The sequence below is a fragment of the Camellia sinensis genome, chromosome 1 (assembly GCF_055761805.1).
Source record: "Camellia sinensis isolate YWXY chromosome 1, ASM5576180v1, whole genome shotgun sequence".
NCBI lineage: Eukaryota > Viridiplantae > Streptophyta > Magnoliopsida > Ericales > Theaceae > Camellia > Camellia sinensis.
This window is the reverse complement of record NC_138961.1, coordinates 27,507,039-27,525,281: the sequence shown is the minus strand read 5'-3', so window position 1 is coordinate 27,525,281 and position 18,243 is coordinate 27,507,039. Positions and strand designations below refer to the sequence as shown.

Here is an 18,243-nt window from a genome sequence, read left to right as displayed (position 1 = left end):
ATATAAGCCTTGGAAAGAATTATATATTATCTTTTATAATTTTTTTACTTTATTCTATAATTAAAATAATATAAAATTATAATTAATATTTTATAAATAGACGAACCGGACAAGACTATAACTCTTTATCTCAAATTCAACTCGAATATTAAATAAATACAAAATCTCAACCAAATCCAATTCTATGAACTAAATATTTTTCCAAAATCAAAAAATATCAAGTTGAACTGGGCAGATTGGGTGGGCTATCGATTCATGGCCATTGACCTAATGACCTGCCCAAACATTTTAGGGTTTGGGAAAAATATTTGGCTCATAGCGTCGGATTGGACGAATTTTTTGAATCCATTTAATATTCAAATTGGGTTTGGGATTAAAAGTTTTAATCCATCTCGTCCATTTAGATAATATTAATTTTAATTTTTATATCATGTAGTTACAAAATAATTTAGATAAATAAAGAGAGATAAAGAAAAAAAAAATATATATATATATATATATATATTCATTTCTTTCTATAGCTTAAGTTAAAGCACTCCTTAAAATGTCATATGTATTTTATAATTAAATTTTATTAATATTTTAAATTCAAATAATTATTAAAAAAATTAAAAAATTAATAGTTCCTTAAAAAAAAAAAAAAAAAAACTAATCGTTCATATCTATTGGTTAAATTGACAGACTTAATATTTAGATTTTAAAAAAATTAGCCTTGAAATGATTAAATTAAAATTGATATCAAATCAAAACAGACTTAAAATGGTATACATATCATATATATATATATATATATATTATTAAAAGTAGTATATTTTTTCATATTTAGGTGACCCATTATAAGGATTTATTTTTTTCTAAGAGAGCCACGTCAACATATATTTACATATGGAGTTCTACACAAATCCAAACATAATTTAAATTATATTAACTTTACCTATTTTATATGGACTCACAAATATTTATATATATATATATATATATTTCATGATAAATTGAGACTATCCACAAACATAATACCAATTGTGTGTTTCATATTTTTTTTTTCTTAATTTTTTTCAGCGTGTTAGGATTTTTTTTAATGCTACATTGTCTTCTTTTTTTTCTTATTTTTTCTTACGTTATGCTATATCCAATATCAATTCTATATTATGGATTTGCCGTTAAAATTTTATAATGATTCTATATATGAAATTACACTTTATTCCCTATATTTATTTTGTATAATTGCAACTCACATAAAGAAAAATTTGTACAATAATGATACTCTCGAAAAATCTCTAAGGTTTGAATTTACTGACTGAGTTATTTTTTTAATTGTTGAACAGCAAGTTCTTTTATATTTTGACATCATATTACAGATGATTGATCACTTTACACACTGAGATGTATCTATCGTTTGAATGTGTTCATTATTTTTTCTTTTTGAGTTTAGATGTTCTTATGTGATTCTTCTTGATTAGTCGTTGTTGAATTTCTTTTATATAGTTGATATTTTAATTTAATTAAGAATATTTATTTTTACAATCTTATAATTTAATATATATATATATATATATATCATATAAAGTCATTATATGATAATCTAACTACAACATATTTATATTTAATCCAAGGGTGTTTGGCAACTTGGTAAAGGCTTGGGGGTTAAGATCCCTGGTCTCAAGTTCAAAACTCCTTGGGCCAATCTCTTGGGCATAACGCAGTTGGTTAGGAGGTTAATCTCAAATTGTTACTATCACAACACTTGGTCCGCTGCGCGAGTCTTGACTTAAATAGAGTTTGTCTTAGGAGGGCAAGACAAGCGAGAGAGTGAGAGAATTTTCCTGTAATTAAAAATATATATATATATATATTTGATTTTTTTAATAAATTTTAAACAATTTATTTTTCTACATATTTTTATTTTCCAAATGAATCTAAAATAAAATTAAATAGTTATAATTACTTTTAATTTTATATTATTAATTCTTCATCTAATTTAACTATTATTTTTAATATTAAAATAATTATTTATTTTAATATTTTATAATTTAATATATATCATACAAAATTATTATATGATAATTATATTTTTATAATACGATAGAACTAAAATTATCAAAATACACAAATAATTTAAATAAAATTAATATATACTTCATCCGTGTCAAAATATTAGCTCCTTATTTCATTTTTTATTGTCCCAAAATATTGGTCACTTTTCAAAAATTAAGAATTAAAATAATATAAATTTTTTATTTTTCTCTTTTTTTAAATTTATTAACAACACAAAAAATACAATTATGACAATTTATATTCTCAAAAAAATGTACTATAAAGGGTAATTTTAAAAAATTAATATTTTTAAAGTGCAATAATTATACTATAAAAAAAATTAGATTCCCCCAAAAATACTTTTATTTTAGAACGGGAGAGTATAAGTATTCAAGTAATAATTTTATAGAATAATAGCGTCAATATTATTAAAATAAACAATTAAAATCATATTTTAATTATAATTTTAACTTTAAATTATTCTTTTATAATACATATTTATCCTTAAACATATATATTTTTTTTAAAAAAATAACAACTGTTCATACCATATAATGTGACCAATATTTGTCCACCACCACTATGCACAAAAGAGAATAAACTACTTTATATTTATTTCCTTTTTCTTTCAACCTTTAATAAAGATCCAAACCCACCCTCTTCTTCGAAAGCAATTATTCAACGATTCAGAGCATTACTCTATTTTATTTATAAATTGATAAAAATGTTTTATTTTTTGAAATTATAAGACAAAAATAATAGGTCACACAATTCAAATCAATCACTACTATTGATTTAAAACATCAACTAGATATAATGGATGTTTGAGAAGTTGCTATTTTAATAAATTATTTTAGTTTTTGATTATTTTAAGAAGTTAAAATTTTTATATTTGAAAAGATAATTAAATTTTTTTATAATTAAATGTAATATTTGTGAGAAAAAAAGTAAATAATTATAAATTTGATGTGAGATTTTATTTTATTAATTATTTTAATATTTTTTATTTTTTAATATTATTTTAAAAAAAAATTAAAAAAGGTACTTTCCAAAAACCACCTTACTCAAGGAGGAGCATTGTATAATTTGTCCTTTACAGCTACCCTTCTTCCTCATAACCCTAGACAGAGAGAGACAGAGAGAGACAGTAAGACGCCACACTCTCTCTCTCTCTGTGTATATATAAGAATTGTATGATTATATAAAAGCCTACACACAACAAGCTAATCTTTGATTTTCTTGTTTTTTTCCCTCCCATCCCTTTTGCCACCCAAGAATCTCTCTTTCTTTCTGGAATTTCTCCTTTTTTTTAGTGTTTCCTATGGCTTCTCCATCTCAAGCAATCCTCCTCCTCCAAAAACAGCTCAAAGGTACCAATCAATTTTTCAATTGATTCAATTCTAGGGTTTTTATTTTGGGTTTCAATTATTCAATTCATCGATCGGTTTTTATGTCTGCGCAGATCTCTGTAAAAATCCAGTTGATGGATTCTCGGCCGGTTTGGTTGATGAAAACAATTTATTCGAATGGAGTGTTACCATTATCGGACCTCCGGATACTTTATAGTGAGTGCTCTTTATTGCTCAATTGTTTAAAGATTGGATCTTGCTTTTTGTTTGTTACTTGTGAGTGCAATTGAGAGTCTTGATTGTTTGAATGTGATGTTTGTTCGCTTAGGTTTTGGTAGATTGAATGATTGGGTTGAGGGTTTCTGTTATTTTCTCAGTTTGGGTTTTGGGTTGTTTTTAATTATCAAAATTGGGTTATTTTGATTTTTTTTTCCGACGGTAAATATTGGTGGTTTTGTTTGATTTGGGTGCTTGGTTTGGGGATTTAGGGGTACATTTAATTGCGGAATCCCTCATTATAGGTAAATCACTACGGATTGTCTTTGTTTTTGAACTTCGAATTTAGATTTTTTTTGCCAAGTTGGTTTTTAGGCGTTGGTTCAGGATAATGTATCATTTCCCTTATAAATCATCAACCAAAGCCAAGCACCCAATTGGAACTAGTGGCTCGAGAAGTTATTTGTCAAGTTGTAATTGAGTGGTCCTTGACATTAGTGCACCGGAGAACTGAACCAAACCGACCTTTTTGGGTTGTGTTGGTTTGGTTTTTGAGTGCATTTGTTTTGTTCTGGGTTTTCAAATCATCAACCGAAGCCTAAACCAAACCAATCCGAGAAGTGAGAATATTAATATATTTTAAAATTTTATTTATATTGACAAGTTTTCACGTAATTGCTTTATCACAATAGACTTGATTGCACCTAATAAATCTCACATAAGAATTATTAGGTGAACGAAATAAATACTAGAAGTTTGAATTGGTTTTCATAGTTGATTTAATTTATATTGGTTGTATTACTGGATTTAATTTGTACAGCTTATGTTTAAGCTTGAGTTGAATTTAATTTGTATTGCCTTGTATTAAACAACATTTTGCTTTTTGTTTGTGTTATGTTTGAATTTTAAAGACTTGTTTATTTTAATGATTTATTATTGATTGATTTACTTATTTTTAATATAGTGGAACCATAGTTTCTAACCCGAACCAACCCGAGCTACATTGGGTTGGATGGGGTTGGTTCTAGTGCATGATTGACTTGGTTCTAGATCCAAAAACTTGGAACTAATCATGATTGAGTTGGTTCTAAATTTAGTGTCAAACCGAACCAAACTTACCCATGAACACTCCTGCTGATGTTTTTCCATTCCTTCTATTTTCTTAATCAATTATTACCCTAATTTAGACCAGCAATGATCTCTTTGTTAAAGTAGCCATATTGTTCTGAACAAAGTGTGTTCTCATTTTGTTGTGTTTGCCAAAATCTTGAAGTGAAGGAGGATTCTTTAATGCAATCATGACCTTCCCATTGAATTATCCAAATAGCCCTCCAACAGTGAGGTTTACTTCAGATGTATGGCATCCAAATGGTTAGTGGTTCATTATGTTTTTAGTCTTATGTACTTATTGTGCGCTCTTTATGTTGGTTGATTGCTTCAAGCTTGATGTATGATTACAGTTTATACCGATGGAAAAGTATGCATTTCAATTCTTCATCCACCTGGTGAGGACCCAAATGGCTATGAACTTGCGAGTGAGCGATGGACGCCAGTTCATACGGTATTATGAGAATGAGAACATGTTTCTACGGCATCTTCTGTTTGTGTCATGTTATATATACTGGTTGCACATTATTTTAAAATTCACAGGCATTTGATGTTTTTTCTTTTCTCATTTGTATCAATTTCTGTCTACCTGATTTAGTTGGTTTGTTTGCTAGTCGTTTTTTTTTCTTTCTTTCCCGTTCTTCTTGAACCTTTTAGATCTGCTGAGTTGTTTTGCTTCCTCCAACCAGTAAGTTTAAGTAATTTGTGTAACTTACCAATTCTTTGGCTTCATAATTTACTTCATTTATTTTTTATAGGCACATGTGCGGAAATGTTCATGGTATGTGTACTATAATTTGTATATTGTGGGTGTTTGGGAAGTTGCTATTTTAATAGATTATTTTAGTTTTTGGCTATTTTAATAGGTTAAAATTTTTGTGTTTGGGAAGATGATTGGATTTTTTTGTAGTTGGATGTGATGTTTGTGAGAAAAGAAGTGAAATGATTATTGGTTTGATAGGACATTTTGTCTCATTGGCTATTTTAGCCTATTTTGTCTTTTTGTGAATTTTAGCTTGGACCTCGTTTGGGAGCAGGCTTTTTTATTAACTTTTTGATTTTTTAGCTAAAATGTGAGGTAAAAAAAACTAGTATGTTTGGGATGACTTTTTGACTTTTTACGAAAAGATGTGCAAAAAGTAGAGAGAAAATGGAATCTTTGACTTTTTGATATGAGTTGTTGGCTTTTTGGTTTTTTTAATGACTTTTTGGCTTTTTGGTTAAAACAGCCACTTGCCAAACGAGGCCTAAATTAGGCTAAAATTTCACTTCCCAAACAGCCCATGTTGTATCAGACACGCTAGGAAGCATAGATACGGATACGAGATACGGATATGACACGATACGGATACGGCGATACGACAAAACCTAAAAAATAGGATACGGGTACGGTTAGGATACGTTTGCGAAAAATATATTTTTTTAAATTATTAATAGTGAGTTACACATAAGTTAAAGAATGTTAAGAAATCACAATGTAATTTTATAATGCACAATACTAGCCTTTAAGAATTTTGTATTAATTTAAGCTAGTAGCTTGTTTACTTTTTAAATTTTTACAAATATTTCATTTCAGTATCAAGTTTAATATATTTATATTACAATAATCGAACAATTCACAACTTGTCCCTATGTTTTTTCCTTTGACACTAGTGAAAAATATTATATTCAAGTTTACTTGCTTATTTATTTATTGATATTTAATTTTACCATTGTTATATTCTTTTGTTAATTCTTAGTTTCTATGTAGTTATAGGGGACATGCAAGAAATAATTAGGATACATCAATTTGATAAATTCTATTATTTAACTCACTATGCTCTTCTTATCAAAGAACTTAACAAAGTATTAGAAAAATATTCTTATATTTATACTTGCAATTATATTATATTCTATTACTATGCAATAAATGTTACAATTCTTATTTCATAAAATAAGTAAACATGACTTGGAGTATCCGATACTTCAAAATTAAGTATCCGATACTCCAAAATTAATGAAAAATTAATTAAGAAGTATCCGATACTTTTAATAAATATCCGATACGTATCCGCGAGTATCCAAGAAGTATCGGTATCCGATACGGATACGATACGGATACGTCACCCTATTTGAAGTATCCGTGCTTCATAGCAGACACGTTGTCTTGAGGGCTGCAAGTGATTTCGTATAGTGGCAGTTCCATCCTGAATTATACGTGGTTTGCATAGAAAAATAATAATTATATAAAGGAATATGCATCTGGTGACTTGCATTCACATAATGGCTTTTCCATCCGATGACACTTGGCAGTGCAACTTGGACCAGATAAGTTGGTTTGATGGCCAAGTATAAGGGCAGAATATTGAGAATTGGGCTGGACTAAACCGTGCAATGACTGTGTGGGATTCATTTCAAGCTCATATTGAGGTGCTCGTTTCTAACCCTAGCACAACTTTAGTTTAGAAGTGCCTGCTTGAGTTGAGTTGGGGTTGTAGTTATATTTGTAGTATTATGCCTTGTCCCATGGGTGCACGGAAAACTGGAGCTTTTTTATTTTCAAATTTTTTTAGATGCTAAAACTTAATTTATTACAACCATTAAGTAGTGAATAAACCCTTAATGAAAGTTGAAGTTGTTTCCTGTCTTACTAGAGGAAAGGGAACTAATTTGTCATCTTAATGCTATACTAAAGGAGGTCTCTGGTTGACATTCCTTGCTAATTCCCCCCCACCAACACTGACACCCACATAGAGTTTAATTCGTACTTCAAATGCTTTATTCAAGGTCCTCCTAATTGCTTCAGCAATTTTGTCTGAAATCTGTATGATATTGTATTGTTAGGTGCAGTGTAAATAAAACCTAGTTTCTCCCAATGGCCCCTGGATTTAAAAGGCTGTTGATTATAATTTATAACCTTAAGTTGAGGGTTTATTCATAATTCCTTTGAATTTTTTCCTTGTTTCATGTTCTTATTTCTATTGAAATATTTATTTGAATACATGATGTGGTTAGAAACTTGGTGTGTGCCACTAGATATAAAAATTTAAACTAAATAGGTTGAAAGGGAAAACCATTGATCGATTTATTGGGAGTAGCTGTATATAGTCTGATTGATCAATCTTATTGAGCCTACTCTAATGCTTTCAATGTTCCATGTTATATTGCTATTGGCTCACCATATTTCTATTACAAGTTACAACTATTTAGATTTCAGGTGAAATAGTGCATAGTGTCGATTTTGATTGTCTATCCCTTAAATCTGCTGCTGATTAATAACAGCTAATTGACACTTTAAGTCCTGCTGGAGTCATAAAATTCTAAAGAAGCGTGGGCATGAATTCTGTTGGAATCATTTGCTGTAGATTCTGTTGCTGTCTTGTTTCTCTGGTTCTATTTTGTAGAAGTAACTGCTGAAAATTGGTTAGAAGCTAAATGTTTCCTAACTGGAATTAATATCTCTCCAAATGGTTGTGACTGTTTCATTGTCACAGCAGAAGGTGTTAGGGTTCAGCGAGTAGGGCCCTTGGAGTGTCTCTCCAATGCTTGGATCTAGGGTTTAGTGAGTTTTCTATCGTTTGGGAAAATACATTATTACACTGAAGATGTTGATTTTGTGCACACATTACTCAGACTCCACATAGTTATTTATTTGTTTTATTTTTCTTTGTTTTTGAGGTATCCATCAATATTTTTTGCATCGTACTTTGCTTTGTTGTGACTTATAGCAACCTTATTCCAGTTATTTTCTTGCTTGTTTGATCAGATAATTACATGATTTGCTACCTCTTTTTTCTTTTAGTAAATACATTTACCATTATGTCGTTGATTTTTCTCTATTGTATCCTGCATTATGTAGAATGATTGATGAGAATCTACTTTGCAGGTTGAGAGCATAGTTTTGAGCATCATATCAATGCTTTCAAGTCCTAATGACGAGTCTCCAGCAAACGTGGAAGCTGCAGTGAGTACTCCGAAATATTTTTCATATTTGTACAAGGGCTAGGAAGCATGGACATACCTCCTTACATGCCATGTCCTTGTGTGACACGTGTTGGACATGCCTCTAAATGTACCCTATTACACTTTGGACTTGCATCGTTCATGTGCGATCTGTCCTACTTCTTTAAGATCTGACATCATAGCTTTCTCTGTAAAATGTTCTCTGCTCGTTGATTGGTTTTCTGTGCCGTGACACGTTTTCTCTTTTCTTGTTTCAGTTTGCCTCAATTGGTCTCTCACCCATGTTCCCATGTTTGATTTGTCTAACTGCAGAAAGAATGGAGAGAGAGAAGGGATGATTTTAAGAAGAAAGTCAGTCGCTGCGTGAGAAAGTCACAAGAGATGCTGTAAACTGATACCCTCACACCGCTTTCTCCTACTTGTACGCCAAAGAGATTGGCATCATGTTTCAATCTTGTGCAAGGAACTGGCTATCAATCGGATCATTTATTGCTCCATGTAGAATCCCATAAAATTGTCACTCTCAATCCATTATGTATGCTCTTTTTGGACTTACAAAATTTAAGATATTTATGTGGAAATGCAATTTACTCAAAGACTCTTCTTACTTGCACTATGCTAGTTTGTATGAAACTTTTGTGTACTCCTATCAATCTTTTTCTCACTTCAAACCTAGTACTCGGTGTCAAGCTCTCCTCAAGCACTCCATTTGATTCTACTGCAATTTTTAACCTATTCCTCAGTTTCTTTTTCATTGTTTCATATAGTATGAATGGCCCACCGATACAGCTTTGTATTGTGTTGTTTTGTTCTTTTGATTAGCTTCTTTAGGGAAAGATTAGTTACAGTTTGTGATGATGTTCGAAAATAGTGAGAACGGGGAAACAGGGCGAAAAGGAAGACCAGAGACGATATTATGGAAAATATCAGTATGAGAGCCGTTGTCTAGCCAAGAAATATAATATAGATCTTTTGCAAAGTAAACAGACAATCTTGTATTAAACTTTAAAATGTTTCAAGAAAAATCATTGACATGATGAATAATAAACCTTAAAATGTTCAAAAACAAATCATTGACTTGATGAGGAATGCGTGTTGGGTAACACTATCTAATGGGTTCATATTCCTTTTCAATGGAGACCTCAAGGGGGATTTTAGTACAGCAGCTACTGTTGTGCAGTCAAACCGAACCGTTTGCATTTTAGAGTAGACATCGAGTAGAATATATTTATAAAAAATTAAGTTAAATGGATATCGTTAATCATTTCATCAACTCACATTTTGATATTTTAAATCATAATTGTTATTTACGAATGTAAATGGATGAAAGGGTTAACGATATTTGATTAAATTGATTTTTTATAAATATGTTATATTTTATATATTTTAAAATGTGAACGGTTTAGATAATTAAAGTGAATTCCGAAATGGACCTATTTTGCCGTACAGCAGCCACTCGAGTTTTATGGTTAACACAATTTTGAGTTTGGCATATCTTTTTCGTTTTCTGTTTTTTTGTTTTAAATGAAAAACTTACCTGAAAAAACTAAAATGCATCTAATTTAAAAGCATCTAACAAATAAATTAAATAAATATGGAAAAAAATTAACTAAAGATGAAAGAAAATTCGTCTAAAAATACAGACTTTTTTGTTCAGATTTTCTTATGTTTTTAGCAAATTTTTTCCATAATGTAATCATTTTTTTATTTATGACTTTAAAAACATCTAAACTTCCAATTAAAATAATAAAAAAAAATCCAAACTAATTGCATCTAAAAAGCTTTTTTTTTTAAATAATTAAAAAATAAAAAATTTACTATAAACAATATTTAAAAAATAAAACCAAACATGTGTTTTAAGTGTGAGAGCTGTTGTCTAGTATGATGGAGAAGCCCCACATTGGTTGCGCCTGTTTTTTTGGACCATAAAGCATATTATTGTGATGAAAACACTTATTATTTCTTTCCCTGTTTAGTTTAAGCAAGCGTAGAGAATTTTAGTTGCTTTTAACGTGTTTTAAAGAAAGAACAAGAGGCTTCACATGATACATTGCACTCATATATATATATATATATATATATAAGAGTACCTTTAAAGAAATCATGGTCCCCCTGAAAAAAAAATTAAAAATGTTTACAATGAAAACTTAGGCCTAGTTTGGCATAATATAAAAAAGTCAAAAAGTCACTATTCTATTTAAGTTATATCATTTTATTTAAATCACAACATCTCTCTACCACATCACTTTAAATCTAACTCATATTTCACGTTTTTTCATAAAAAAATCAAACAGTGTACTTATTTAGATCATCCCAATATGTAATGGACAATATGTTTGGCATGTTGGTTTTGGGTTAAAATAGTTTTAAAAAGGTAAAATATGTTAAAAAATTAATAAGATAAAATATCATATCTAAATCATAATTATTTTCTTTTTTCTCTCATAAAATTTAAAAAAATCAAAAAAACTTATCTCAAATGAGATTTTTTAATCACAAGTTAAAATAATCAAAAAGCTAGAATGTAACAATCCAGATTTTTAATTATTCTGTAGAATTTATACTAATATTAGTTAATCTCAATTCGGAAAATATATAATATATTATATATTATTATGTGTAATTTTTGTAAAATGATATAATTATTAAAAGTTTGGGAGTCAAAATATAAATAATAATAATATAGATGATATAAATAATAAAAAGAATAATGGGTGTGGTAGTAAAATAAATAATTAATATCTGTTAGTATACGATAAAATATAATTTAATTAAGAATTAATTTACTTATATAATTATATTAAAATATTAAGTCAAAAGATAATCATCTTAAATATCTATTAAGAATAAGAATGAATCTTTGTAATGATTATTGAAATTTGCCACATATAAACTCTCCCCTATAAAAGGGAGGAGGCGTCCGCTGGAAAGAAGAAAAAAGAAACAAGAAGAAAACCCCTTTTGCCCCTTCTTTTTCCTTTTTTTTTTTTTTCCATCCTTCCCCGGACAACCTGTCCGATTTTTAGCCCATTCAGTCTCCTTCGCCTCATTTTCGACAAATTTCTCTGTTTTAAACCATTTTCAGACTATCCTATTCCATTCAATTTCATTTTTTTTTCCCGTCTACTGCTTAAAACAATAAAGTCGCGGTTAATCTTCGGGTGCGATCATACCAGCACTGATGCACCGGATCCCATCAGAACTCCGCAATTAAGCATGCTTGGGCGAGAGTAGTACTTGGATGGGTGACCCCCTGAACAGTCCTCGTGTTGCACCCCTTTTGCCCCTTTTTTTTTTTTTTTTTTTTTTTCCACCCTTCCCTATAAAAGGGGAATTTGGATCATTGGCCGCCCTACCCGACAGCCCTACCCGGCAGCCCCCAAAACGACGTCGTTTTGGGGTTTTTTTTTTTTCTTTCTTCTTCTTCTTTCTTGTTTTCTCTCTCTCTCTCTTCGATGATCCAAAACCAAAGGGGAGGGGAGGGGAGGGGGAGAAGAGGGAGGGGGAGGTCCGATCGTCGCCGTCGCAGCTCGTCGCCTCGCCGCCGGCCGTCGCAGCATCGCCGCACCGCCGTCTCCTCCGCCTCCGCCTCCTCCTCCTCCTCCTCCTCCCCCACTGGTTATGGCCCCCTCCAGTCCGGCCCACCGGCGGCTCTTCTTCCCCTCCCCTCCCCTCCCCCTCTCTCTCTCCTTCCCCTCCCCTCCCCTCTGGTTCTGTCGAGCTCGACGAGGAAAAAGAAAAGAAAAAAAATCAAAAAACCCCCAAAACGACGTCGTTTTGGGGGGCTGATGGAACGGCTGCCGAAAACGGCGGCCGAGGATCCTTGCTCATAAAAGGGAGGAGGCGTCCGCTGGAAAGAAGAAAAAAGAAACAGGCAGAAAAGAAAGGAAAGAAAAGAAGAAAGAATGAGAGAAGGAAAGGAAAGAAAAGAAAGAGAAGAAAAAGGAAAAAAAAAAGATAAGAAAGTTGAAACAGTTTTTGACAGTGGAAAGAAAGAGTAAGGTATTAAAGTTAAGGTGAGTTATATTATACCTTGAGTCATCAAAATGTATTTTACGTATGTTTTAACTTATCAAAATCTGTTTTATATAAATTATGTTTTTAATAAAAGTTATATTTTATAAAGGTTTCAGTTACGTGGTTTTATTTCTGAACCCTATTTCCTTAAAAAGAAACCATGGATATGTCTATTTATATTTTAAAGAATATTTGACTATAACCTTATAAACAATTATGTTTTGCAAGTATCACCACGGGAGTCCCACACCTTGGGGGACTTAAATAACCATTGGCCTCTGTTTGGTTACTTTGTGGCCCTCTGATCCATTGACCTCTGTTCTGTGCGGACCAAAGTGCTGTGCGGAGCTAAGTGCTACACTATTGTGGGAGCCACCTCTAGAATACATACGAGCCACCTTTTGAATCCGTACCTCTGTTCTATTGGAAATGGTTATAAATTCTACGTAAAACCAGAATTTTATCCTATATTCGGTCTATTTTTTAGGTGGGCCCCGTGTGTCGATTTTCACGGGTCAAAGTTGTAACGCGTTCTATGTCGCGTTGTGATTCACGTGGTATATTTGGTTGCTCAAAACCATTACCGAGTGAATGGGAAATTGAAGCCAAAGTGTGCACCATGGAAATGGAGTTTTGGTGGAAATTCCTTAAAGGTTTGAACAAGGCTTGTCCCACATTGATTTGGTGGGAGGTTTTGAAAGGGTTTATAAGGCATGGGTTTGGTACTTGGGGTGTGCCCCAAGGGATACCCAAGTGTTTTAGAGGAAGAGGTTATTGGCAAAATGGGCTAGACCCATTGGACTCAAAAAACCACCACACGCGCGCGCGCCGCCGTCCGTCCGGGCGAGCTGGGCTGGGCGCGGGTGTGTAATTGGGTTGGGTTGGGCTTGTTTGGCCCAATACTAATCTTTTTGGATCAAAAACATTTGAATTTAATTTTATTTTTGGTAAAATAAAATCCAGAATTCAAATTAAACTGATTTGGTTTTTCTGTACATCCAAACAGAGCCCTTCCCGTATTAAACCGAATTTACTGTACACCCAAACAAGGCCCTTCCCGTTTTTGTTATCTGTTTGAATTGTAACCCAACAGATTCAAATCTGTTTGAATGCAAAACCAACAGGTATCATACCTGTTCAATTCAAAAAAACCTAGAGCCACCATTCCATCTATAAATAGGACAACCCTCATTTGGATTTAAAACTCTAATTTTCGTCCTTCATAATTCTGCAAACATCCTCTTCATTTTGCTGCATTATTTTCTTGTCAGAGAGAGTATAAACACTTTGTGTGTTCGTTAAACAAACAATTTGTAGTGCTGCTATTGTTTGTAGTAGATCATTTTATCCTGTGAGATAGACGTCCACATTCTGAAAGCACCGTGGAGAGGACGAATCTATCTTAAGGACACAATGTCAAACACTAGACTTAATCAGATTATAATTCGAAGAAATTAAATCAAGTAAGTTACTTAATTAATTTTTGTGTTATTGTTATTTATTTAAATCAGATTTTAATTTTATTTTTGTAACAAAATAAAATCTGTTTTTATTTATTTATTTATTATTTCGAGTTTGATTTTTGTAATCAAACAAATTCTCTCCTTTTCTTTATTTCTTTAAATTCTAGTTGTTGTTTTGTACACAATATAATTAAATCTTTTAAATACAGTGAAGATTGTCCAACAATCCTAAGACAGACTCCTTTTTGGTATCTTCATTGTATTTAATTTTCTGTGTTTTCAAACTAATATTCTGGTTGGAAAAATAAATAGTGATTTATGCTATTTGACAGATAGTAGTAATATACTGTCTCTTTTCTTTGACAACTAGTAGTAATATACTGGTGTCATTAACAATTGCAGAATATTATTTGGTGTTACAGAAAATTATTTTGGTATTTTATTTTTCTAGTTTTAGTAACAAAGAAAATAAAATTATATTATTTTCTAGTTTTAGTAACAAAGAAAATAAAATTATTTTGTGTTTTAATTTATTTTCTGATTTTGGTAACTAGAAAATTATTTTGTGTTTGTTCTGATTTTTGTAATCAGATAGTTTTGTGGTATTTTATTTTCTAGTTTCAGTAACAAGAAAAATAAAATTACAGTATTTTCTAGTTTTAGTAACAAGAAAAATAAAATGATTTTGTGTTATAATTTATTTTCTAGTTTAAGTAACTAGAAAATTAATTTTTGGTTTGGTTTTCTGATTTTTGTAATCAGATATTATTTCGGTATTTTATTTTACCAGTTTTAGTAACAAGGAAAATAAAATTATTTTGTATTGTAATTTATTTTCTGGTTTTAGTAACTAGAAAATTAATTTTGTTAATCAATCATGTAACTTTGTGACTCGGTCACAATTTGTTAATTTTGTAAGTAGCTTATGGTTTCGTTTGGTAGACCACTTATTTTTAAACCCTTTGTGAAAATATGTTAATTATTTTGACTTTATCATAGTTCATCGTGAATATACATGGTAGAATTTGTTTCTAGAGTAAAATATTAGTTTTACAAACTAATTTTATTTTTATTATAATGTGGATTCATAGTCTTGAATTGTTTCTGCACTTGAGTCGGAAAATATATATATATATATATATATTCACAAGAACATTTTAATGTATATTTAATTTGTTTATTTATGTACAAATCAAACTTATTAAATGAAGGTATGTTTTGTCATTTTGAAGTTTAAAGTTTAAATGCGTTGGATTTTATTTATGAGTTGAGAATCCTTTTATTTCATGATGCAAGTGATGGGATCGTGCATGATTAATTTATTTTGTTAATTCATTATTTTTAGTTGATGCGTTTGATATGCATGTATGATATCAACTCAAGTTATTTCTTAACAATAATTTCAAGTGATTTGGAATGATAAATTATTATCACGACTTTGGACATAAGCAGGTTAATTTGAATATTTCTAATCAATTTTGAATGGCTGTTTAAACACCAGAGAAATTTAAACATGAAGATGTATGTAATTATATCGGTCCGTTTAATTGGGAAGTAATTTAAGAAATCTTTTATGTTGATTATTGAATTATGTGACATGAGATGTCATTAATAATTATTTTACTTGCGTAGTAGAATTTGTTAAACCATGAACCATTTTATTAATATGGGGGTGTATTTCTTGCATTAGTTGAGATAATTTAATTTTCTTTTGTCACAAATATTTTTATGACAGTGACATTTATTTGTTATTGAGTTGCAAGAATGTATACAATCAAATGGGTTTTTGAATTGTTTGATTCTTAGGCAAAATTTTTTATAAGGATATAATTTTGTCAAAACATTAATTCTGATTTGAGTAGTCATAATTATTTTGGTTTTTTCTTGAATTTGTTTTAAAATTCATTGATTTATATTAGAAGTGATAGGGATGGTGAATATGATGCACCATTAAATATATTTTATGCATAACATGACATTATTCACCAAACTACATCACCCATATTACTAAGTTCAGGCTTACCATAGAACTTGTGGGGGGAAGCAATTTTTGTCTGCTAATTATGTTCTTAATAGAATACCCCACAAGAAAACCAACAGCACTCCTTATGAATTGTGGAAAGGTCGACCCCCTTCCTACAAATACTTAAAAGTGTGGGGGTGTTTGGCAAAAGTTGAAGTTCCTGCTCTTAAAAAGACTAAGATTGAACCAAAAATAGTAGACTGTGTGTTTATTGGTTATGCTCAGAATAGTAGTGCATATCGGTTTCTGACTTATAAATCAGAAATACCTGATATGAATGTGAACACTATTATAGAGTCAAGGAATGCTCTGGTTTTTGAACATGTCTTTCCTTATAAGAAAGGACAGGAATTAAGTTCACGGAAAAGAACTTATGATTATACACAAAGTCAAAACACTAATGACAATCAAATACAAGAGACTAGTAATAGTCTCGACCAACAGGATTTAACTGATGATGAACCAAGACGAAGTAAGAGAGCGAGAACTTCAAAATCCTTTGGTCCAGATTTTCTGACATACCTGTTAGAAAATGAACCTCATAGCTTTAAGGCAGCAATGATAGGTCCTGAAGCACTTTTGTGGAAAAAGACTGTTAATAATGAAATTGAATCCATTATGCAAAATCATACTTGGGAATTGGTGGATCTTCCACCAGGTTCTAAACCTCTTGGATATAAATGGATATTCAAGAGAAAAATGAAAGCAGATGGTTCAATTGACAAGTATAAAGCACGACTTGTAGTTAAAGGTTACAGACAAAAGAAAGGTCTGGACTTTTTTTTTTTTTGACACATATTCCCTTGTGACAAGAATAATACCCATTCACATGCTTATTTCTATAGCAGCGTTGTTTAATTTAAAAATACATCAAATGGATGTTAAGACAGCTTTCTTAAACGGTGATCTAAATGCAGTGATCTATATGGAGCAACCCGAAGGGTTTGTAGTGTCGGGGCAAGAAAAGAAAGTTTGTCGACTTGTAAAATCCCTTTATGGATTAAAACAAACACCTAAGCAATGGCATGAAAAATTTGATCATGAAATGCTTACTAATGGGTTTAAGATAAACGAATATGACAAATGCGTCTATGTTAAAAACACTGACCAAGGATATGTCATAGTTTGTCTTTATGTGGATGACATGCTTATCATTGGAAGCAGTCAAAACATGATCAAATCAACTAAGCAAATGCTTAACAAAAGATTTGATATGAAAGATATGGGGTATAGCGATCCCGGGTTTACCCTTGTTGTACAGTGATCCGGACATGTGTCCGTGGATGTTGGTAGTTGTTTATTATTTTGTTCACATCCTTTTTACTTCATAATTGAGTTATAGGATGTGTTGGGCGGGTTTGTTACAGGTTGGTTGAGTTTAGAAACTAAAACTAGTTGCCCAGATTTTGGCCTGTACGCTCGAGCGGGGGTTTTGGCGCTCGAGCGGAGATTACACCCATTCAGTTTTTTTTCCTGTGCAGCGTTGTACGCTCGAGCGTGGTATTGGCCGCCCGAGCGGGGTTGTCTGAGTGACGCTCGAGCGTAGAGTTGAAAGCTCGAGCGGAGGCCTGGTTCTGTATAAATGCTGGGAGGGTGCATCCGGCGCTCGAGCGGAAGTTTGGACGCTCGAGCGGGAGTCTGTGAGTGACGCTCGAGCGGGGTGTTTTACGCTCGAGCGGGAGACTGGGTTTAAGTCCCGAAATTGTGACTTTTCAAATCACTTTTTACTTTCTCTTCTCTCTCTTACTTTTCCAAAATCACCATTGTTGAGCCTCTCACTCTAGGACTCTACCTTCTCTCTAGGTATTGATCTAGTAGGAGTGATTTGCTCATCTTTGGCCTTTACAAAAAGGTTGTTGATCGTCGAGGGCTACTTTTTAATCTGAAAATCTCAGGTTTTGGAGCACGTTGGGTTTTGTCGTCTTCTCCTTTGGGGCTCCGAATTTGAGGTAGGAATATCCTACTCCTCTCTATGGATTTTGTCTTTAAATTTTGGTATTTTGAGATGTTGGGGTTGGTTTGGTTATTTTGTGAAAGTTTGGGGCTTTTGTGCTATTTTACAAAAGTTGGGGTTTTACTCATAATAAACCTA

At 31.5% G+C, this 18,243-nt stretch overlaps 1 protein-coding gene and 1 non-coding gene across 2 annotated transcripts; both read left to right on the top strand.

Annotated features, from left to right (window-relative positions):
- The first annotated feature begins 3,095 nt into the window (after window positions 1-3,095).
- LOC114262197 (ubiquitin-conjugating enzyme E2 7) lies at window positions 3,096-9,323 on the top strand. The gene is made up of 6 exons (XM_028202553.2): window positions 3,096-3,404; window positions 3,497-3,599; window positions 4,873-4,970; window positions 5,060-5,160; window positions 8,572-8,649; window positions 8,961-9,323. Exons 1-6 carry the CDS (start codon window positions 3,356-3,358, stop codon window positions 9,036-9,038), a joined length of 507 nt encoding a protein of 168 aa, XP_028058354.1. The 5' UTR covers window positions 3,096-3,355; the 3' UTR covers window positions 9,039-9,323.
- Window positions 9,324-11,807: 2,484 nt separating this feature from the next.
- On the top strand, window positions 11,808-11,926 carry LOC145806387 (5S ribosomal RNA). The gene has a single exon (XR_014349418.1). It is a non-coding gene; the product is annotated as a 5S ribosomal RNA (ribosomal RNA).
- The last annotated feature ends 6,317 nt before the right edge of the window (window positions 11,927-18,243 follow it).